This window comes from Propithecus coquereli, unplaced genomic scaffold, assembly GCF_000956105.1.
Source record: "Propithecus coquereli isolate 6110/MARCELLA unplaced genomic scaffold, Pcoq_1.0 Scaffold171, whole genome shotgun sequence".
In the NCBI taxonomy this organism is placed as follows: Eukaryota; Metazoa; Chordata; class Mammalia; order Primates; family Indriidae; genus Propithecus; species Propithecus coquereli.
The window spans coordinates 5,097,059-5,120,616 of NW_012141747.1; the positions used below are offsets into that span (position 1 = coordinate 5,097,059).

The 23,558-nt window shown below is 39.7% G+C and overlaps 1 protein-coding gene across 1 annotated transcript in view; it reads right to left on the minus strand.

The window, feature by feature from the left end:
• VWA3B (von Willebrand factor A domain containing 3B) overlaps positions 1-23,558 on the minus strand; it is a 188,906-nt gene that overhangs the window by 98,126 nt on the left and 67,222 nt on the right. The window contains exons 8-9 of the mRNA XM_012641874.1: positions 15,042-15,238; positions 2,629-2,783 (exon numbers count right to left, since the gene is read on the minus strand). Of these exons, the coding sequence (XP_012497328.1) occupies positions 2,629-2,783; positions 15,042-15,238 (352 nt within the window). The remainder of the gene's footprint in view (positions 1-2,628; positions 2,784-15,041; positions 15,239-23,558) is intronic.

A 23,558-nucleotide genomic window follows, 5' to 3' on the forward strand; every position in this document is an offset into this window, starting at 1 on the left:
GGGTGCCCTTGAGATTTTGGCTAAATAATGATCAAGATATGCATATGAAGAAACTACTGAAGCCAAGGAACAAATCACCAAAAAGGCTTAGGTGGGATCAACCCCTCAGAGATTACACAAGCTGGGAATAGTTCACCTTCCACCAGCCAGAGTAGGAAAACCTCTTTAATACATGGGGCATCAAGTAGAGTCCTCAAAAGAATATTTCCTTAGTAGTAGCACCAAATAATCTCTGGACTAAAGGCTACCTTGGACCTATTCTAATATAACTTAAAAGCAAGTCCCAGAGAGATCAAACTGATTTCAAGTAACTTAATTGCACCATTGAACATAAATTTTAAAAAATACAATGAAATCCAGTACCCAACAACGTAAATTCAAAATGTCTGGCATCCAATAAAAAATACCAGGCATGCAATAAGCAGGAAAGCATGATCTATAACCAGAAGGGAAACTGATCTACAGAAACAGACTCAAAAATGACACAGATGCTAGAACTAGCAGAAAAAGATGTTACACAGCTGACATAGATGCTAGAACTAGCAGAAAAGTATGTTACACAGCTATTATAAATGTAATCCACATGTTCAAGAAGGTAAAGAATGAACAGAATGAAGAGAGAAATGGAATATATAAAAAAAGATCCAAATGGGACTTCTAGAGAGGTATAGTTTCTGAAATAAAAAATACACTCCATGGTATTAACAGTAAATTAGACATTAGGAGAAGAAGAGATCAGGGAACAAAAGACAAAGCAATAGGAAACAATTCAAAATGAAACACACAGAGAGAAAAAAGACAAAAACACATAACAGAGAATAAGTAATCCATGAAATAATATCAAGAAGTCTAACATAAGTGTAACTAGAGTCTAAGAAGGAAAGGAAAGGGGGAGACAAAGGTATTTGAAAAAAACACGGCTGAAATGTTTCTAATTTTGATTAAAACATCTAGAGATCCAAGAAGCTCCAAGAACCCAAAGAGAAACAAAATGAAGAAAACCACACCAAGGCATGTCATAATAAAATTGATGAAATCCAGTGATAAACAGAAAAATCTTAAAAGCAGCCAGAGACATCACATGTAGAGGAACAAACAAAAAAGTGACAAGAGCCTTCTAATCATAAATCATAGAAGCCAGAAGATAGTGAAAAAGGATTTTTAAAGTATTGAATGATAAAACTGTGAAACTAGAATTTTTGCTATATTTAGCAAAAATATCTTTTCAAAATAAAGGTAAATTAAGGAGTTTTTCAGATAAGAATCACCAAGAGGCCTGCGCTACCAGAAATATTCATGGAATTTCCTCAGGTAGAAAGAAAATGATACCAAATGGAAATCTGAATCCATACAAAGGAGTAAAGACAAATAGAAATATCAAGTATGTGAATAAACATAAAATACCTTTATTCTAATTTTTAATCTATTATAAGAAAATTGATTGCTTTTAATGTATTGTGGGGTTTATAGCATGCGTAGAAGTACAATGTAGGACAATAGAAAGGACAGAAGGGAGAATGGAAGTTGTAAGACCCTTATAATATACATGAAGTGATATTATTTGAAGGTAGACTGTGATAAGTTAAAGTTGCATATTATAAATGCTAAATAGTCACACATACATCAAAACAAAACAAACCAAAGAGGTTGAGTTAACAAGACAATAGTGGAGATAGAATGTAATCACAAAAAATACTCAAACAAAAGAAAAAAAAAAAAAGAGCAAGAAGGGAACAAAGAACAGATAAGACAAATAGGAAAATATATAGCAAGATCTTGGATTTAAATCTGACCAAATCAATAATCACATTAAATGTAAGTGATCTTAACACTACAATTAAAAGGCAAAGATTGTCTGGTTGGATTAATAAAATAACACTCATGTATTTTGTCTACAAGAAACCCATTTAAACATAGGACACAGACAGGTAGAGGTAAAAAGATAGAAAAAATATAAACCATGTAGACAACAATCAAAAGTAACTTGGAGTGGCTAAATTGATATCAAAGTATATTTCAGAATAAGGGATATTACCAAATATAAAAGGGACATTTCATAATTTTAAAGGAGTCCATTCATCAAGAGAATATAATAATTCTAAACATACAAGCACCTATTAATAGAGTATCAAAATATACAAAGAAAAAACAGAACTGAAAGGGGAACTGAAAGCTACAGTTGGGATAACTACAATTGGAGATATCAATGTTCTTTTCTCAATAATTTATAGAACAATTTAAGAGAAAAGAAGTAATAATATGGAAGACTTGAACAATGCTATCACCAACTTGAGCTAATTATATTTATAGTACCCTCCACCCAACAAAAGCAGATTTTGTTTCATATTCTAGGCTACAAAATAGGTCTCAATACATTTATAAGAACTTAAATCATACAGTATTTATCAAATAAATGATAAATGTTTGTGGTGATGGATATACTATTCATAATTACCCTGATTTGATCATTATATATTATACTCACATATCAAAATATCACTTTATACCCCATAAATAAGTACAATTATTACATGTCAACTAAAAGTAAAGAAGAGAAAGAAAGAGATCAAGTAGATTTGAATTTCAAAAGAGACCATACCACTTGTACCCTCCTGCAAATACACCAACCTCCTTTGGATCTGGGCCAGGACTGCATGAATTCTCTCACTGTACCACTTGCACTTCTCCTTGGTGATGTTGACGTGGACCAAGCTCCCATCCTTCCAGAGAGCATGGACAAATTTGCTGCAATATTTGGCATGGACTGTCTTCTTGTTGGTCTCCTAAGGAAAGGGCAAAGGACAGAAACCACTTAGAAACCATGCAAAGAAGAAGTCTCCAGATGGCACCTCTACTTCTGCCTTACTACACAGCTCTTAGCACTCACCCCCACTGAGAGTCATTTGATCATTAGTTCAGCCAAATGTGTTCTGGGGTTTCCTCCATATGTAGCCCCGGCACTAGACATCATGAACAGTGGTAGGCATGGAGATTCCTCAAAGAACTAAAAGTAGACCTACCATTCAATCCAGCAATCCCACTCTTGGGTATTTACCCAAAGGAAAAGAAGACTTTTCATCAAAATACACTTGCACTCGTATGTTTATTGCAGCACAATTCACAATTGCAAAGACGTAGAATCAACCCAAGTGCCCATCAATTCATGAGTAGATTAATAAAATGTGTACACTACTCATTAAAAAGATGGATTAATACCTTTTGCAACAATCTGGATGGAACTGGAGACCATGCTCCTAAGTGAAGTGTCTTAAGAATTGGAAAACAAACATCATAGGTACTCACTATTAAAGTGGAAGCAACCGATGAGCACACATGTGCATAGAGGTAAGTAAAATTCAGTGGAAATCAACTAGGGGGGAGGAGGGAGAAGGGGAGGAGCATAGACCTACCTAACGGGTACTATTACACTATCTGGGTGATGGGCACACCTTCAGCCAAGACTCAAGCATTACAAAAATGATCCATGTAACCTAAAACATTTGTATCCCCTTAATATTTTGAAATAAAAAAAAGAAAGACATGTGTGAGCATATTTGTGCCCCAGAAAAGCTAATTATTCCAGCAGGGAGACCCCCATACCCACACCACCCCCGCCCAATACACACACAAAGAGAGAGAGAACATTAGGAATGCAGAGAATTAAATACTCAGTACCTGGTGCTGGGTTGAGACCGTAAGGACTGGGCAAGTTCTGGCAAAAAACAAAGAACTCACAGTGGACTGCAGGGTCAGGGAGACCATTCTGGAGGAGGTGAGACTCACCCCAAATCTCTTTTCCTTGCTATTCTGGCTACAAATGAAGCAAAGTAGCCAAGTACCCCAGCCCACATCTTGCGCCCTCTATTGGATATAGAGAACTGGTGCAAGGACAAAGGCACCCTTAAGGGGAGCACTCAGGTCTGTTTCCATCATTCCTCCAGCAGTATACATCCAGCACTCCTCCATGGCAAGAGCTCTTCTAGGCACCAGGAATACAACCTTAAATCCAAAATTTCTGCCTTCATGGAGCTCACATTACAAAAGATCCAGATAATAAACAAATCATGATATAATAGGTCAGATAATGACAAATACTATGGAGAAAAATAAGGAAGAAAGGAGAATAGAGAGTGGTAAGGAAGAGGTGAGGGGACAGGGACAAGTTAAACCCTAACAGGGAAAGCCTCACAGAAGTGAAATATGAGCAAAAGCCTGAGGGAACAAAGAGCGTGGCCATAAGGAGGTCTGGAGGAAGTCAGAGGACACAGCAAGTGCAAAAGCCCTGAGCTAAGAGTTTGCCTGGCATGTTGTCAAACTTCGGAAAGGCAGCACAGCCAAAAGATAGTGGGTAAGAGAGGGGAGAGTGAGATGAAGCAGGAAATACGAGGCGGAGGGCTGAGAACAGATACTATAATACCTGACCACTGATGGGAATGACTCTGGCTTTTGCCCTGAGTAAAAAAGGAACCCTCTCAGGGCTTTAACAAGACCCATGACATATCTAATGCATGGCGTATACGGTGGTCTGAGTACTCTGTGGAGAAGAGACAGCTGAGGACCACAGGCAGAATCAGGGAGTCAGGAGGTCCATTAGGTGCATGGCCCAGGTGAGAAGGGGGCAGGTACTGAATAACAGGTACATTCTGAAGACAGAATTGACAGGATTTAAGGAGAAGTCAGATGTGAGTATGAAAGAAAAGAGAGGAGTCAGGATGACTCTGTGGTCTTCAGCACAGGGAGTTGAAAGAATGGAGTTGCAATAAATTGCTAGGAGGAAGATAGTGGGAGAGCAGCTTGGAGGGGCGATGATTAAGATTGAGTGTCTGATGTGTTAGGTCCGAGACGCCTATTAGACATCCAAGTGACATGGTAAGTGGAGATCAAGGCAGAGACCTCAGGTGGAGATCAAGGCAACACTTGGGGCTGGAAATATAGGTCTGGAAGTCACTTCAATGCACTCAGGTTTAATAGCCACAGGACCAGATGAGGTCACCAGGGAATGAGTGTGGACGAAGAAGAGGCCCAAGGACTGTGCCTCAAGGCCTTCTGGCACGTGGAGGTTGTGGACATGGGAAAGGAGTGACAAAGATGACTGGGAAAGAACAGCCAGTGAGGTAGGAGGAAAACCAGTACAGTGTACATTCTACAAACAAAAGAATTTCAAGGAAATGACCAGCTACAGCAAATGTCGATAATAGGGCAAGGAATAAAGAGACTGAGAATCGACCCCTGGATTTAGCAGTTCAGGTATCCCTGGCAAGAGTGGGCTTGGTGGAGAGGTGGGCGTGGGGGCGGGGGGCTTTGCCTCACTGGAGTAGGTTCAAGAAAGCAGGGCAGGAGAATTGAGGAATTGGAGAAAGGGAATGTATAAAACTCTTCTGAGGAATCAAACTCCAAAGAGGAGCAGAGGAATGAGGCAGAGCCAGAGGCATGCATGGCAGTCAAAAAGCTATTTTAAGATGGGAGAAATAGCAGCATGTTTGTATGCTGATGAGAAAGATCTAGAAACAAGGGCAATATTGAAGATCTGAAGTAGGAAAGGGAGAATGAATGAATGAATGAGGGGAGAGAGATTGGTGTACATGTGGAGGGAGTGGGCTCAGAGAGGGGCAAGGACAAAGCAGCCTGAGGACCAGAGAAATAACGGTGGAGTGCACCATGCAGAAACTGGGTCTGGGTGTGGAGGCAGATATTCATGACATTCATGTCCACATCCCGTGACATGGCAGGCAAGCTCACCTGCTGGATGTTGCAGGAGAAAGCAGAAGGTAGACACCTCAGAGAGAGAGAGACTGAGTGGATTGTTGGGCAGCACAAAGGACCCACTGATGTCAGAGAGTATGACTTTAAAGTGAAACCAACCCACCCACCACCAGAGGCATTAGAGGGCTTCTCCAGAGGAACTAGAGCTGGTAAAAGGACCCACAAACAACAATGCAGTGTGTTTCCTCCAGCAAACACCACCTGCTGACAGGGAGGTCAATTTGCATGCCCGTTATAGCATTTACTGACTCAATCATAGAGGGTGTGGTTGATTCTCACACAAAAGCACCACCTCTTGTCTCAGAGATTAAACTGGGCATGTCATTATCTAAACAAAAGAAAATCCAAAAGTGAGAAGCAACAGCTGCTCCAGATGGAAAGGAACCACTGAAAGAACTCTGGAAGTATGAAGAATCAGAGCAAAAGGTCACCCTCAAAAGGAAACATCAGCTCCCTAGCAATGGATACCAGCCAAAAGCAGAATATTGAAATGACAGATGAAGAATTTTGAACACGGATTGTAAGGAAGCTTAATGAAATACAAGATAAAATAGAAACCTAACACAAAGAAACCATAAAAACAGTGCAGGAAATGAATGAAAAATTTACTAAAGACATTGAAATATTAAATAAAAATCAAACAGAACTTCTGGAAATGAAAAATTCATTCAAAGAATTACAAAACACAGTAGAAAGCCTTAAGAACAGGTTAGATCAGGCAGAAAAGAATCTCAGAGCTTGAAGACAACACCTTTCAATTAAACAAGTCAGCCACAGTGATAGAGCAGAGAAATAAGAGGAATGAGCAAAGCCTACAAGAAATATCATATTATGTAAAGAGGCCTAACGTAAGAATCATAAGCATCCCTGATGGTGAAGAAGAAAATACACAAGGTTGGATAATTTATTTGAGGGGATACTTGAGGAAAATTTTCCTGGCCTTGCTAGAAATCTAGATATCCAAGTACAAGAAGCTCAAAGGACTCCTGAGATATTCATCACAAAGAGAAGACACCATGACATAGTCATCAGACTGGCCAAAATAAACATAAAAGAGGTGCTCCTAAGAGCTGTAAGGCAAAAACAGCAGATAACTTACAAAGGAAAACCCATCAGACTAACTTCTCAACTGAGACCCTACAAGCCAGAAGGGATTGGGGCCCCATTTTCAGTCTTCTCAAACAGAATAATGCCCAGCCTATAATTTTGTATTCTGCAAAACTAATTTTTGTATATGAGAGGGAAATAAAGACTTTTTCAGCCAAGCAAAGAGTGAAGGAATTCGTCAAGACAAGACTTGCCCTGTAGGAAGTACTCAGAACTTCATTATTCACGGATCAGCACAGTAAACACTTACCAATGTAAAACTACCCAAAAGCAAAAAGGTTGAAGGCCAGATACCACAATGACTCAAGAGATAAAACAAAGCAACAAAGTTCAACCCATCAGGATCAACAGAAATTCACCCCACTTATCAATTCTTTCAATAAATATGAATGGTTTGAACTGCCCACTGAAGAGACATAGGCTGGCCAAATGAATAAAAGCCAAACATCTTCTGTCTTTAAGAAACACATCTAACCCAAAAGGATGCATCAAGAATCAAGGTGAAGGGATGGAAAACAATATTCCATGCTAATGGAAACCAAAAGAAAGCTGGCATGGCAATACTCATATCAGATAACTTAGTCTTCAAATCAACAAAAGTAATGAAAGACAAAGATGGTCATTATATAATGGTAAAGGGAAAAATCCAGCAAGAAGACATAACAATCTTAAATATTTACTCACCTAACACAGGAGTGCCCAGATTCATAAAGCAAATCCTACTAGATCTAAACAAAATGATAGATAGCAGTACCATGATAGCCAGAGACTTCAACACCCTGCTGACAGAACTGGACAAAGCCTCCAAACAGAAAATAAACAAAAAATAAGGGTCTTAAATAGAACTCTAGAACATATGGGCCTAACAGACATTTACAGAACATTCTATCCAAATACCACCGAATATATATTCTCATGAGTTCACGGGACATTCTCTAAGATTGACCATATCCTAGGCCACAAAACATGTCTAAAAAAATTTTAAAAAATAGAAATTATACCATGAGTCTTCCTAGACCACAGTGGAATAAAATTAGAAATCAACTCCACCAGAAACACTCATCTCTACACAAAATCATGGAAACTAAACAACCTACTGCTGAATGCTAGGTCAAGGAGGAAATTAAGATGGAAATCAAAAGATTCTTTGAATTAAATGATAAAAGGGATACAAGTCATCAAAATCTGTGATATACAGCTAAAGCAGTCCTGAGAGGAAAATTCATAGCCATAAATGCCTACATCCAAAAGACAGAAAGATCACACATCAACAATCTAATGAATAGACTCGAAGAACTGGAAAAAGAAGAGCTAACCAATCCCAAACCCAGCAAAAGAAAAGAAATAACAAAGATCAGAGCAGAGCTAAGTGAAATTGATAACAAAAAAACTATACAGAAGATTAATAAAACAAAAAGTTGGTTCTTTGAAAAGATAAACAAAATTGATGTGCCTCTTGCTAGATTAACCAGAAGCAGAAAAGAAAGGACTCTAATAAGCTCAATTAGGAATGAAAAAGGAGAAATTACAACTGACACCACAGAAATACAAAATATCATCTCTGAATACCATAAAAACCTCTCTGTACATAAACTTGAAAATGTGGAGGAAATGGATAAATTCGTAGAAACAGCCTCCCTAGGCTCAATCAGGAAGATATAGAATCCCTGAACAGACCAATGTCAAGTACCGAAATTGAAACAGTAATAAAAAAACCTTCCTTAAAAAAAAAAGTACCTGACCATATGGTTTCATAGCTGAATTCTACCAGACCTACAAAGAAGAACTGGTGCCTATCCTGAAGAAATTATTCCACAACATTGAGAAGGAAGGAATCCTCCCCAACATGGTTTATGAAGCCAACGTCATCCTGATACAAAAGCCAGGAAAAGATTCAACAAAAACAGAAAACTACAGACCAATATTCCTTATGAATATAGAAGTAAAAATTCTCAATAAAATCCTAGCAAACCAAATTCAGCTTCTCATCAAAAAAATAATCCAACACGACCAAGTGGTCTTCATCCCAGAGATGCAGGAATGGTTCAACATACACAAATCTATAAATGTGATTCACCACATAAACAGAAGTAAAAACAAAGATCATATGATCCTCTCAATACATGCAAAAAAAGCATTTGACAAAATTGAGCACCCTTTTATGATAAGAACGCTTAACAAAATAGGCATAGACGGGACTTATTTCAAAATGATAAAAGCCATATATGACAAACGCATAGCCAACATCATACTGAATGGGGAAAAACTGAAAGCATTTCCACTTAAAACTGGTACCAGACAAGGTTGCCCTCTATCATCACTTCTATTCAATATAGTGCTGGATGTCTGAACCAGAGCAATCAGACAAGAGAAGGAAATCAAGAGCATCCAAATGGGGGCAGAAGAGGTTAAACTATCACTCTTTGCTGATTATATAATCTTACATCTAGAAAATCCCAAAGATTCTGCCAAGAGGCTACTGGAATTGATAAATAAATTTAGGAAATTCTCAGGTTACAAAATCAATGTGCACAAATCAGTAATACTTATATATGCTAACAACAGTCAAACTAAGAATCAAATCAAAGACTCAATACCTTTCACAATAACAAAAAAGAAAATAAAATACCCAGGAATATATTTAACTAATGAGGTGAAGGACCTCCACAGAGAGAACTACAAAACACTGAAGAAAAAAATAGCAGAGGAAGCAAACACATGGAAAACGATACCATGCTCATGGATCGGCAGAATCAACATTGCTAAAATGTCTATACTACCCAAAGTGATCTACAGATTCAATGCAATCCCTATTAAAATACCAACATCATTTTTCACAGACCTAAAAAGAATAATTCTGTTTCGTATGGAACCAGAGAAGACCCTGTATAGCCAAAGCAATCATAAGCAAAAAGAACAAATTAGGAGGCATCAATTGACCAGACTTCAAGCTATCCTACAAAGCTACAGTAACCAAAACAGCATGATACTGGCACAAGAACAGAGACATAGATCAATGGAACCGCACTGAGAACCCAGATATAAAACTGTCCTCATATAGCCATCTGATCTTTGACAAAGCAGACAAAAACATATATTGGGGAAACTCAATAAATGGTGCTGGGAAAATTGGATATCCACATGTAGAAGACTGAAACAGGATCCACACATCTCACCTCTCACAAAAATCAACTCATGATGGATGACAGGCTTAAACCTAAGGCATGAAACCATAAGAATTCTAGAAGAAAATGTTGGAAAAACTGTAACAGACATTGGCCTAGGCAAAGAATTTATGAAGAAGACCCCAAAAGCAATCACAGCAACAACAAAAATAAATAAATGGGACTTCATCAAATTAAAAAGCTTCTGTACAGCCAATGAAACTATCATTAGAGTGAATAGATGATTTACAGATGGGAGAAAATATTTGCATGCTGTACATATGATAAAGGGCTGATAACTAGAAGCTATCTATAGAACTCAGGAAAATCAACAAGAAAAAATCAAACAACCCCATTAAAAAGTGGGCAAAGGACATGAACAGAAACTTTTCAAATGAAGATAGACTAATGGCCAAGAAACATATGAAAAAATGCTCAACATCTCTAATCATCAGGGAAATGCAAATCAAAACCACAATGAGATATCATTTAACTTCAGTGAGAATAGCTTTTATCAAAAAGTCCCAAAACAACACATATTGGCATGGATGTGGAGATATAGGAACACTGATACGTTGCTGGTGGGACTGCAAACTAGTACGACCTCTGTGGAAAGCAATATGGAGATACCTCGAAGAACTAAAAGTAGAACTACCATTTGATCCAGCAATCCCACTACTGGGCATCTACCCAAAGGAAAAAAAGCCATTGTATAATAAAAACATCTACACTTGAACGTTTATAGCAGCACAATTCACAATTGCAAAGATGTGGAAACAACCCAAGTGCCCATCAATACATGAGTGGATCAATAAAGTGTGGTATATGTATACCATGGCGTTCTACTCAGCCACAAAAAATAATGGTGCTATAGCACCTCTTGTAATATCCTGGATAGAGCTGGAGCCCATTCTACTAAGTGAAGTATCACAAGAATGGAAAAACAAGTACCACATGTACTCACCATCAAATTGGTATTAAATGATCAACACTTATGTGCACATATAGTAGTAACATTCATCAGGTATTGGGCAAGTGGGGGGGAGGATGCGATGGGTAAATTCACACCTAATGAGTGCGGTGTGCACAGTCTGGGGGATGGCATGTTTGTAGCTCTGACTCAGGAAGTGCAAAGGCAATACATATAACCTAAACATTTGTACCCCTGTAATATTCTGAAATAAGAAAATATAAAAAATAAAGTGAAACCAGGCCTCAAGGCTGTGTGCTTCCTTGAGTTTCCACCAGTGCAGTCAACTGCATAGGTATAAGCCAGAAAAGGCAGAAGGTTGGATTTAACCAGGATTAAATCCAGCAAACCAGGAGTTTTGCCAGCTGAGTGCAACAGTGTAAATTGGCTGAGGATGCATGGGAAGGAAAAATGGATGGAGACGACAGAGCAAAGGCAGTAGAAATAGTATTGTGCATATCCCAGTGGGATGGATGGATTGGTGGGGTTAGGGCAGCAGAGGAAATGACCTACAAGTAAGTGGTCAGAGAGGGGGACGTTGGGAACTGAGGGTGTGGCTTATTATTACATGGTTATTTGTAATGACAAGGTCAGGGTATGCCTCAGGTAGCAGAGGCAGAGATGTGGGGGAGGAGAAAAGGATCAAAGAAATGAAAGATCAGGGGACTGGAAGGGTCATCTGCATGGGATTGAAATATCTAAGAATCAAACAGGTTGGAGCCAGTGATTGTAAGAGCAGAGCTGTCATCTTCAAGGACTGACGGGGGTGATCCTGGGCTGGGTAGGTGACAGCCATGAGGAGGTATAGTGAGATCAGTCTGCTGGCCTGGCAGTAGGGAGGAAGCAGCAAGGAGGCCACTGCCCAGCCCTTGGCCCACAGGTCCAGTGGGAAAGGGGGAGAATCAGCCCCCACTTCAGAGGGCTGCAGGGAAGCATGGAATCCAGACAGGCAGGCAAAGGGAACACGTTAGAGGACTGGAAGCCATCAGGGGTTTGCTGATGACTTCAAGTTCCAGAGGGCAGAGTGGAGGGATTTTAGGAGTCAGGAAGGAGTGGAAGAGGGTCAGAGAAGGGATGCTCAGAGCCACACAGGTATGAGAATTCAGGAGTCTGGTGATGATTGATGAGAATGGGGTCAGAGGGCACGATGAGATCAGTCCTATGTTCCTAAGGCAGGCGGAGAAGGGAAGCACGCCTCTTCCGCAGGGCAAGGACAGGGGAAAGGTGTCTTCTCCCTCGTTCTCGCCACATTCCTAGGGTTGTCACCAAAATGGTTCTCCCTATTCTCAGTCTCATCACACAGCATCTCCCAAGGGTACCTTACACACAGCCAAATGGAAAAACACCAGACCACAGCTACATAAAGGCAGGCTTTGTGTCAGGTGGCAGTGTGTCACAATGGGAGAAGCACAGTGTGAGAGCCTGGTGGACCCGAATTCAAGCCCTGTCTCCACCTGCCATGAGATCAATCACAAGTGAGTTACCTAATCTCTCCAGGGTCCTGTGATTCTGTTTTCTTCTGTGTAAAATGAGAGCATAAATGTTCACCTTGTACATAAAGCATAAAGACATTCCATAAATGCTGTTTCTGACTCACAATGTTTGTAACACAGAACAGAAGGAAGGTAACATCTATTGGGCATCCCCTACGTGGCAAGCACCATACTCAGACATGCATTTTTGAGTCTGCACTTTATACCACCCATTGTACAGATTTGGAAAGTGAGGCTCAAAGAGGTGACATTATTTGTCATAATTAGTCTCATAATTAGTAACCGGAAAAAGTAGCATTTACACCCAGGTCTTCTCACTCCAGATCCAGTGTAACTTCTCCCACACCACACTGCCTGGTACATAGGATAAGCTCAACAAGTATTTGTTAGAGGAATAAATGATGAGACAAGAATGGGTTTTTAGATATCAGGGCTGGTTTTATACACAAGCAGCAAGCAACCATGCATGCAATGTGACTTCAGGGGTACCCCAAATATCAAGTTACTGGACTTTGACTGAAATTCCCCGATTAGAAATACATTTTTGTCTCCTCCCACCTGTTCATTCATCTTTGAACTGCTACATAGCAAGGCCTTTTTTGTCATTTATTTCTCAGTGTAAATGAGTTTCCTGGATTGGTACCTATAAACTGGTTTTTACAGTCAAATGTTTAGGGGTCCTTCCCAGTGGGAGTCTGAGGGAATCCTAAATAATCTATTTATTTCATAGCCTCAGTTTCTCCCTACTTTATACACATCACAATTTTAGGTGTAAATCCAGTTTCAAATATGTAGTCCCAAATACTAAAAATAAAATTGTCCCTTTTTCATCAATATTTGTGAAAGAGGATGGCTATACTATATAATTCTCAACCTTTACCATTTTATTATTGGTTATTACAAGAAATTTGAAGTAAAATTCCCATTTTATATGCCAAATTTTTCACACCAGCTCTGTAAAATTTCATTTATTAATAAAATTTCCAAGAAAGAGTAAGGAGAAATCAGTATTAGAGCTAGCTTGAGCATATTACATTGTCATGAGCTCGTGGTAAGCTATGTTCAAATCGACAGGGATTCATATTTTTAAATATCCGGAGTCTAATGTTTTTTTAAATGAAAATTCAGTTATGCATGATTTCCTGAACATGACTGAATAATGTCTACTACACAACCAGAGAAGTGTGCTGGGGGAGGAAACCCACAAATGAGATTTTCCCTGCACTGTAGCAATTACTCTGCCTCCTAGGATAAGCCCGGAAACAAGTCTTGCGTCAATTCTGCATTGTTCTAATCCAATTTTTATATTTTCCTCCTTGCAGTTCAGCGTAAACATGCAGCAATAAGAGGGCAACAACACAACATGGCATGGCTAACGCAGCCCCAAAGCAGAGCGCTCTTCCTGGGGAGGGCATGTGGAGCTCACTGGTCACCAGCCTAATGACAAGCGTCAAAGGGTCTGGAGTCCCACCACTGCTGAAGCTACAAATGTCTCGATAATGATCTTGTCATTGATTCAGAGCCTTCAAGAACACATAAGGAGACCTTGTATTTGAGGAGGGCCTTGAATTCCTCTCCCAGGTTTCTCCACTGGGTCTCGGTTACCGGCCTGTCTGCCTCAGGCTTGCATTTTAGCTCTCACTTCATAGTGCACCTGAGACTTACCACCTCCTGAAAGAGCTTTCCTTTGTTTTTACAAATCTGCAATATTCATTTTATTCGAATTTTCTGTTTCATATTGTGACACTTTCTAGTCTTTCTACACTTCTAAACTTTTGACACCAAGCCTCTGGTTCCTGTCCTACATCTCACTGGTTCTCAAAGTATGACCCCTAGACCAGCAGCTTCAGCATCATCTAGGGATTGTTATGGATGCAAACTCTTGTGCCACACTTCAGACCTCCTCACTCTTACGCAGGAGGTTGGAAGTAAGGAGCTACTGCTAGTGAGCACTGTCCTTCCATCAGGGGCCAGAGTCAGGCACTATGAGAAGCTGTATTCCCATGAAACCCATTTGGTACAATGGAAATACAGCTTTCAAAGTTTTCAATAGACAACCACCTGGTGCCACAATCCTATAAAGAATCTGATTTTATAATTACTGGGACTCCACTATATGCTGACTGGTAGTCACTGGACTAATGCATCTTTAAGGCTGTGAAAATACAAGAGGACCACAGAAATGCCTGCTTAGGCACATCTTCGATTCAGTATGGGGGAACAAAGGCTTCTCTGTTTGCATAATGTTGAATAATTCTGAGACTCATAATGCCTGATTTCTACAAGCCCAGCCCCTGGCTCATGTATAATTCACTTACATCTAGAAATCATTCCCAGCCTTGATCTCCACTCCCACAGGTGCCCTTTGGAGAAGGGAAAGGTGGGAAGAAGAAGGGACCCCTTTCTTCTCGGAAACTCAAGCTGGTTTCCCTTCCTGCTTCCTCTCCACCATGGTCCTGCCCTTAGCTTCTGATCTGAGGGAGACCTCACCCACCAGGGCTCAAGGGGAGGCCACAGCCCTTCCCAGGAGTGCACTTCACCTACCGCACTGGTCTGCATGGACTCATTTTCTGGTTTGGCTTTTATATCAACAACTCCATCGGCGTGGCGGAAGGAGCAGTCTGCAAGGACATCATAAAATGACAGCTTCTGGGCCTTTAAGCCATATTTCTGCAGCCACTTCTTAGAGTCCCAGGTGTCTTCTGGATTTGATGTGATCTTGACAGGGGTTGCTCCTGACTCTGTTTTTGGAATCACAACTCATTAGCCATTCTTATTGCATGAGTCATTCATATTCATCCAACTTCGTATTTATCAAGTTGGAATATGTTCTTTGTTAGACCACAAAACCCACGGTTCATTTCAGAAAACATGCTTTCCTAAGTAAGACAGGCAAGGAATTAGTTCACAAGACTGGAAAGCAGGAAATCTGTTACTTTTCATCTCACTTCCTCCTCTAAGTTGACTGGCCCCATGCCTGGGTGCAGCTGGCTGATAGACCAAGGCTGTGTGTTGGGAGCTGTATGTGTAAAGCTAGAGTCAGAGCTCTGGGTTCAAGTCTTGGCTCCCTCACCTGCTAGCTTGGGTGAGTTGCTCAAACTTGGGTGAATCACTCCATTGACCTCTTTGAGCTTAGGCACATGGAAGATAGTATCTGCTCAGTCTTCCTATGTATATTGCAGCAATTCAGTGAGAAAGTCAAGTGAAAGTGCTTTATAATGAGGGGAAAGAGATATAGGGGCACACAGCCTATAAGGCTGGCAGGCGGCCTCCCGTGAAGCCCCGTGTTACCTTAGTGAGTTTATCCTGATTCACAGCCTGGCCCTCAGCTCTGCAGGCTTGGAAACCTCATACATCAGCTCAGGCACCCAGAGCTGTATCTAGGACAACTCACTTTAGTCAGGTTCACAGGTTAAAGTATATCCCAGAACTCCAATTACCCAAATATCCCCAATCTTAGGCACATTCCCTTGGTGTTTTCCAGAGGTCACCTATACTCTCTAACCAGAAGGAGGTATGGTCTTACCTGAGCAGGATAAGCCAGTGTATCATACAAGCAGAGGAGTATTTTCTAGGTGGCTCAAAACCCAGACAACCCACCCAAGGGATAATGAGCTACTTGGGGGTGGACACAGAGGAAAGGTGAGAAAATCTGGAGCTGGGAAGGAGGCGCTGGTCTCCAGAGCTAGACATGCACATCTCCTCCCAACTCCAAGCTCAGTGATAGCAACTCAGTAGGTGAAATCGACCAGGGTGGGAGTTTACAGAGTCTGGAAATCAGCACATGCTACAAACCAGGGCTTTTTTTAATCTCAGGGAGTGGGTCGCTAAACATTCATCTGGTCGCTAAACACCACTGAGAGGAAGGCAGAAAGCACCCTGAGCTTGTAGCCCCATTTGGGACCATTGGAGCCCTAGGAAGACGAAGACAGGGTGCTGGGCAGAGAGACGGTTTTTTAATAATGCGCATTATCACATATGAGGTCCACCAGCCCTGCAGAGTATGTTTATTTCCACTTAGGTCAGTGTCTGTCAACCCTTCACACTGGAATCCCCTGAGGAGTTTTAAGAAATACCGATGCCTGGGTCCTGTCCACCAGATTCTGTTTTAACTGGTTTGGGGGTGCAGCCTGGACATTGGGATTTTTTAAATCTCCCCGGGTGATCATATTATGCAGCCAAGGTTTGCAGCTGGCTTAAGGTGGAGAGAGCCTTTTCAATCATGACTTGGTAACCCCATCAGTTAATGCTTCCACCAGACACAGATGCAAGTGAAATTATATTATTAGTTAAAAAGTAGCACTCAGAATTAGGGAAATAAAAATATTACACAGACTTACCCATTACCGTATTTAAGGAGATAATATAATTAGGATAATATTTGAAGAAATAAAACACTCTGGAGCCAATTGCTTCTCAATAATATGTAAAGGATCTGCCCATTAATGCTTCATGTGATCCATGTCCCCATATTTTAATAGAGCACCTTTGAAAGAATTCACTCTTGAACCTACTGGAGTTGGAACTTCTCAGAGAAGCTTGTTTCAGCTTTTGCACTTCAAACCAACCTGGCATGTGAAGCCCCTTGGAGCACCTTTCCACAAGGATCACAAAGTGTCTTCTCACGCTGCTCACAGAGCTAAGCCAGAGGCTTCCCCAAGCTTCTAGCCCCTGAAGTGGTTTTCTTGCATATTCTCCTGCATCACAAAGCAGCAGCAAGAAGAGGAGGGAGCCATTTGTGTCAGGGAGATCAGCTTCTTGGAAAATCCCTCTGGGTGACTATTTTTCCTCAATTATTTTTAATTACATTCTAAGTCTTTGTTTCCTCTTTATTTCTACTTGGGAGGATATTTTCTTTTCTCCCTCAACGAGTATAGTAGGAAATAAAATTTTCATTCAATTATTTCTATAGCGATAATCTCCTTATCCTTCTGCTCTGTTTTGTGTTGCCTTCTTTTAAAAAGATGAGAGAACTTCCTGAAAACACATTCGAACCAATCCTAGCAAGGGTTTTGAAAGAGCCAGAGATGAATTTTTAACTCCTAGCTTCAGACAGGACCAGGTGGTACAGCCCTCTAGAGCAGGACTTAGGCTCCCAGTTTCCATCTGCAAAAGAGGTTCAGGCAAGACCCAAAAGCAACTTGAACTTTCATAAAAGAAAGAGATGGTGCCAATCAATCAAAAACAAAGAACTCAGGTGTTCTAAAGCTAAAGAAAGGAGAGAAAAGGGGATATCTTTTAACTTTCAGTGCTAATTACACCAACTAGTAGCTGAGCCTCATTTTCCCCAGGAGGGAAGAAGAAGGGTGTCATCCATTCATTAGCGTCACTTACCAAGGGGTCCTTTCTATTCCCCTGCAGCTATCTTAATTAAAAGTGTTATGAATTCTCACCTACAGAGCCTTCATTTATCATAGAGGTGTGAGCTCAAAGCTAATCCTGATTACATGGCTTTCCTATTCCACTGGACAGATTGCTAAAGATTTTCTTTCAGTTATGAGAGAGGAAAGCAAACAGCAGAGCATGTCTGTGCCACAGAATTAACTTGCCTGGTCCTCTCCATCCTGCTTATTAATCTCAGAACACATTTTTCAATGAGTAAGACCTGCTGGATAATGCTTGTTAAAGCCATCACTGCTATAGCCAGGGCCATTGGCAAAAAGATCAATTGGGCATAGTTTGTCAGTACCCACTCCCTCCCCTGTCCCTCGTCCTGCCTTCAAGGCTTCACTCCCCAGGGGTTTGCAGCCATCAAGGATTTGTCACCACCTTTAGTGCCATCCCCCATCCTCCACTGAAAGTTGCTTGTCTGGCACCTCATTCCAGCCATGCTAGGTCCATGTGCCTTTCAAGGGAACTGTCAGTGAATGAGTGAACTAGAGCTCTAGATCTGCAACCAGCCTCAGAGAGCATCAAGTGTGATGTTTCCAACAGTGGGTTCCACAAAAACTCAGGGGCTGCTATTTCTCTAAGACTTTCTTATGGAAAAGGGGCTCACCTCTTCCCAAAGCTATCTGGGAATCCAAAGCTATTAATATTTAGCCCCAGAGTCTTCCTGCACAGAACATTTTGGAGGGCTTGTATCTGATAGACCACAGCTTGGTACACACCATCCAATATCTCTGTTATCACAGGGTCCATGAGACACTGAACAAACCTTTGGCCACCACACAGGAAGTGGTACAGGGAAAGAACACTGTGAACTAGTTGAAAAGGAAAGCGGAAGGAAGGAAGAAAGGAAGGGAGGGAGGGAAGGAAAAAAGAATCGAGGATAGCTGGGAAGGGAGGGACAAAGGCAGCAACTGTCAGGAAAAGGAATCCAGTCTGGGTCCCGCCTGCAAGTGAGATGGGTGAGGTTTCTGTCTGGTGAGCTGGCTCCATAGACAACAGCTGCAAGGGCTACAGGTTGTCTGAAGGTGAGATGAAGCCTGTCCCAGCCTGAGACCCAGGAGGCAGGTGGTGATAGTGCAGCACAAGAGAGCAGCCCATCTCTGGGCAGTTATACCCTTTGCTGTACTTGCTAACTGATTTTCTGTTAATTTATACTTGCTAAAGCACCATGCACTGAGCACACTTGCCTGGCATTGCAGGGGAGCCAAGAGAGAAGGAGGAGGGACAAAGGAGACAGAGGATGGTAACCCACCACTATTCTACAAAACCGACTCACTGCAGAGACCCAGTAAATGTTCTTTGGAGTGCCTCAGGGGCTAAACACATGAGGGCTGAGGCCCAAAGAGGTGCAGTGATGTCACATACATATCTAATATATGAGTCCAAATAGGCAGTTTTAGAGTCTGTTTTGAGCAGACTGACATATAACCTTGGGGAGGCCTATTAGATTGTGTAATTATAATATTAAGTTCATGGGAGAATGGGAAAGAATCCTGATGAATTTTAGGCTCTTTCTCCCCTGCAACATTATAAAATGATTTTTACTTCCTTCTTTTAATACTTGTAAAATCAAAGTAAAATCTCTATTGTAAAACAAGCTCCATGGCTTACCCAACTTGTTTATAAATCAGTGGATTTATAAATGACTCCAACCCTGACTGTTCCTAATTCCTATAATCCTCTGGGGGTGGAGGTGGGAGGGAGAGGAAGGAAATAAAAAACAAAGAGGCAAAAAAGAAGCAGACAGAAATACAAAGAGCACAAGCACCAATAATAGAAAGAACATGGAAGAGGAGCTAATGCCCTCCGAAAGACATAGTTCTACTTTCCTCTCACATTGCCTTCTGCCTTATAATTCTGAAAGAAGGAAGTTTAAAAAGAATTACTTCAGATACAGGTTGTGAATAAGGCAGCTGCAGGAAGAATTTTTAAACTAAACACCTATAGCTGGCTACTAAGATATAAGGAGCAGCAATCAATTTAGTGACAAAACTGCATGAAGACTGAGAAGAAATTGCTAAAGAGAATGCAGACTGCAAGAGACAAATTACAAAAGCAATGTTTTAATGTGTCTACATCTAAATGCCCATTGAAAATAAATTGAAATAGTTGAGGATCAGGCACCGAATTGTACCTTAGGCAATTACTTCTTTAAAAATAGCTGTGGCATCACATGATAAACACAGACCAGATCAAGTTATTTTGTACAATATGGAACAACTGAGATTAAGAAGTGAGAAAAGGACTGACAGAGTTTGGGAAAATTAGACTGAGAGACCTGAAATCCACGTGGTAAGTAGTGAGGACAAGAACTCTGAAACAGCGGAAATGCTGGAATCAAATCAAGACAGAAAGCTGCATCTGTTTCCCTTGGAAAATTAAAATATCTGACACCTTTTTGATCTTGCATCATCGTTGTCAAGGTTTTTTTAGAAAAATCTTTGGTCAGCATATTTATTGCATGTATCCTTTAAAACTTTCTAAAAATATAATTCACATACCATAAAATTCAATCTTTTAAAAGTATACAATTCAGTGGTTTTTGGTACATTCACAAGGTTGTACGACCATGGCCACTATTTAATTCTAGCATAGTTTCATCACCCTCCCAAAAAATCCCATACCTATTAGAAGTCACTCCTCATTTCCCTTCTTCTCCCACTAATCTATTCTATGGATTTGTCTATTCTGGACATTTCGTGTAAATGGAATCATACAATATGGGGTCTTTTATGTCTGGCTTCTTTCACTTAGCATAATGTTTTCAAAGTTACTTTATGCTGTAGCAGGTATCAGTACCAAATTACTTATTATGCCTACATCATATCCCATTTTAGGGCTATACTGCATTTTGTTTATCATCAGTTGACGGACATTTGAGTTGTTTCCACGTTTTGGCTATTATGAATAATGCTGCTATGAACATTAGTGTACAAGTTTTTGTGTGAACATATGTTCTCAATTCTTTGGGGTATATACCTAGGTATGGAATTGTCATATGCTACTTCTATGTTTAACATTTTGAAGACTTGTCAGACTACTTTCAAAGCAGCTACGGCTACACCATTTACATTCCCACCAGCAATATGTGATGGTTCCAGTTTCTCCATATCTTTCCAACACTTCTTATTGTCTGTTTTTTTGTTTGTTTGTTTGTTTTTCCCGAGACAGGGTCTTGCTCTGTCATTCAGGCTGGAGTGCAGTGGTGTGATCATAGCTCACTATAGCCTCAAACTCCTGGGCTCAAGTGATCCTCCCATCTCAGCCTCCCAAATAGCTAGGACTAAGGTACGTGCCACCACACCCAGCTAATTTTTAAATTTTTTGTAGAGACAGGGTCTCACTATGTTGCCCAGGCTGATCTCAAACTCCTAGCCTCAAGAAATCCTCCCACCTCAACCTACCAAAGTAGTAGGATTATAGGCGTTATAGGCGTGATCCACCACATCCAGCCTGCCTTTTTAATTATAACCATCCAAGTATATGTGAAATAGTATCTTGAATTGCATTTCTCTAATGAAATGTTGAACATCTTTTATGTACTCATTGGCTATTTGTATATCTTCTGTGGAGAAATAACTATTTAAATCCTTTGTTTATTTTTTATTAGGCATTGGTCTTTTTATTGTTGAGTTGTAAGAGTTCTTCATATTTCCTGGATCTAGAGCCTTACTACATATATAATTTGCAAATACTTCCATTCTGTGGGTTGTCTTTTCACTTTCTTGATAATACCTGTCCATTAAAAGCATAAAACTTCATAAATTTTTTCAAGTACAATTTATCTATTTTTTTCTTTTCTTCTAAAAGTTTTATAGTTTTAGCTCTTACAATGATCCATTTTGTTTTGATACATTTTGAGTTAAATTTTTATTTATGGTATGAGATCAGAGTGCAACTACATTCTTTTGCATGTGAATATCCAGTTGTTCCAGCACTGTTGTATTAAAAGATTTTTCTTTCCCCATTGAAATATCTCAGCACCTTTGTCAAAAATCAATTGGCAATAAATCATTTATTGAGGTTACTTCTGAGCCCTCAATTCTATTCCATTGATCTAAATGTCTATCTTTATGCCAGTACTTCACTGTCTTCATTATTATAGCTTTGTAGTAGGTTTTGAAAATGAGAAGTGTATAGTTTCCAACTTTGTTTTTCTTTTTCAAGACTGTTTTTGGTTATTTTGTGTCCCTTGCATTTCCGTATGAATTTAGGATCAGCTTGTCAATTTCTGCCAAAAAGCCAGCTAAGATTTTGTAGGGATTGTGTTGAATCTATAGATCAATTTCAGAAGTATGGCAATCTTAACAATATTAGTCTTCCAAATCATGAACATGATGTTTTTCAATTTATTTAGGTCTTATTAATTTCTTTCAATGATGTTCTGTAAGTTTTTTTGGTGTACAACTCTTGTACTTCTTTTGTTAAATTACTCCTAATATTTTTTATTTTAATCTTTTTGATGCCACTATAAATGGAATTGTTTTCTTACTTTCATTTTCAGATTATTCATAACTAGCATATAAAAATATAATTAACTGCTGTGCATTGATCTTCTACCCTTCTACCCTGCAACCATGCTGAACTCATATATTAGCTCTAATAGTTTGTGAATTCCTGAGGGTTTCTAGCATACATGATCATGTTATCTGCAAATAAAGATAGTTTTACTTCTTACTTTTCAATCTGGATACTTTTACTTCTTTTTTTTTGACTAGTTGTGCTAGCTAGAATCTCCAATATAATGTTTAACAGAAGTAGTGAGAGCAGACATTGTTGTCTTGTTCCTGGTATTAGGGGGAAAGCTTTCAGTCTTTCACTGTAAGTATGATGTTAGGTTTAGGTATTTAATAAATGCTCTTTTTCAAATTAAAGAGGTTCTCTTATATTCCCAGTTTGTTGAGTGTTTTCATCATGATAGGCTGTTGGATTTTGTCAAATAATTTTTCTGCATCTATTGAGACAATTGTGTGGTTTCTGTTCTTTAGTCTATCAATATAGTATATGACACTGATTGATTTTCTTATATTGAACCAACCTTGTGTTCCTGGGATAAATTCCACTTGGTCAAGTTGTATAACTTTTTCATATGTTGCTGGATTTATTAATTGTTTGCTAGAATTTTGTTGAGGATTTTTGAATCTATATTCATAAGGAATACTGTACTTTTCTCGTAATGTCTTCATCTGACTTTGGTATCAGGATAATATAGGTCTCACAGATTGAGTTAGAAAGTGTCCCCTTCTCTTCTGTCTTGAAAGAGTTTTTGAAGAATTGGTGTTAATTATGCATCACTATTCACAACAACCAAGATATGGAATCAACCTAAGTGCCAATCAATGTATGAATGGATAAAGAAAATGTGGTATATATACACAATGGAATACTATTCAGCCATAAAAAAGAAAAAAGTCATGAAAAAATCCTGAAATTTGCAATAACATGGATGAACCTGGAAGACATTATGATAAATGAAATAAGCCAAGCATAAAAAGACAAATACCACATTATCTCACTCATGTGGGACCTAAAAAAAAAATTATCTCATAGAAGTAGAGAATAGAATAGTGGTTATCAGAGGATAGGTAGGGGAGAAGGAAGGAGGAATGGGGAGAAGCTGTTCAAAGGGATACATAATAACAGATAGAATAAATTCAAGAGATCTGTTGT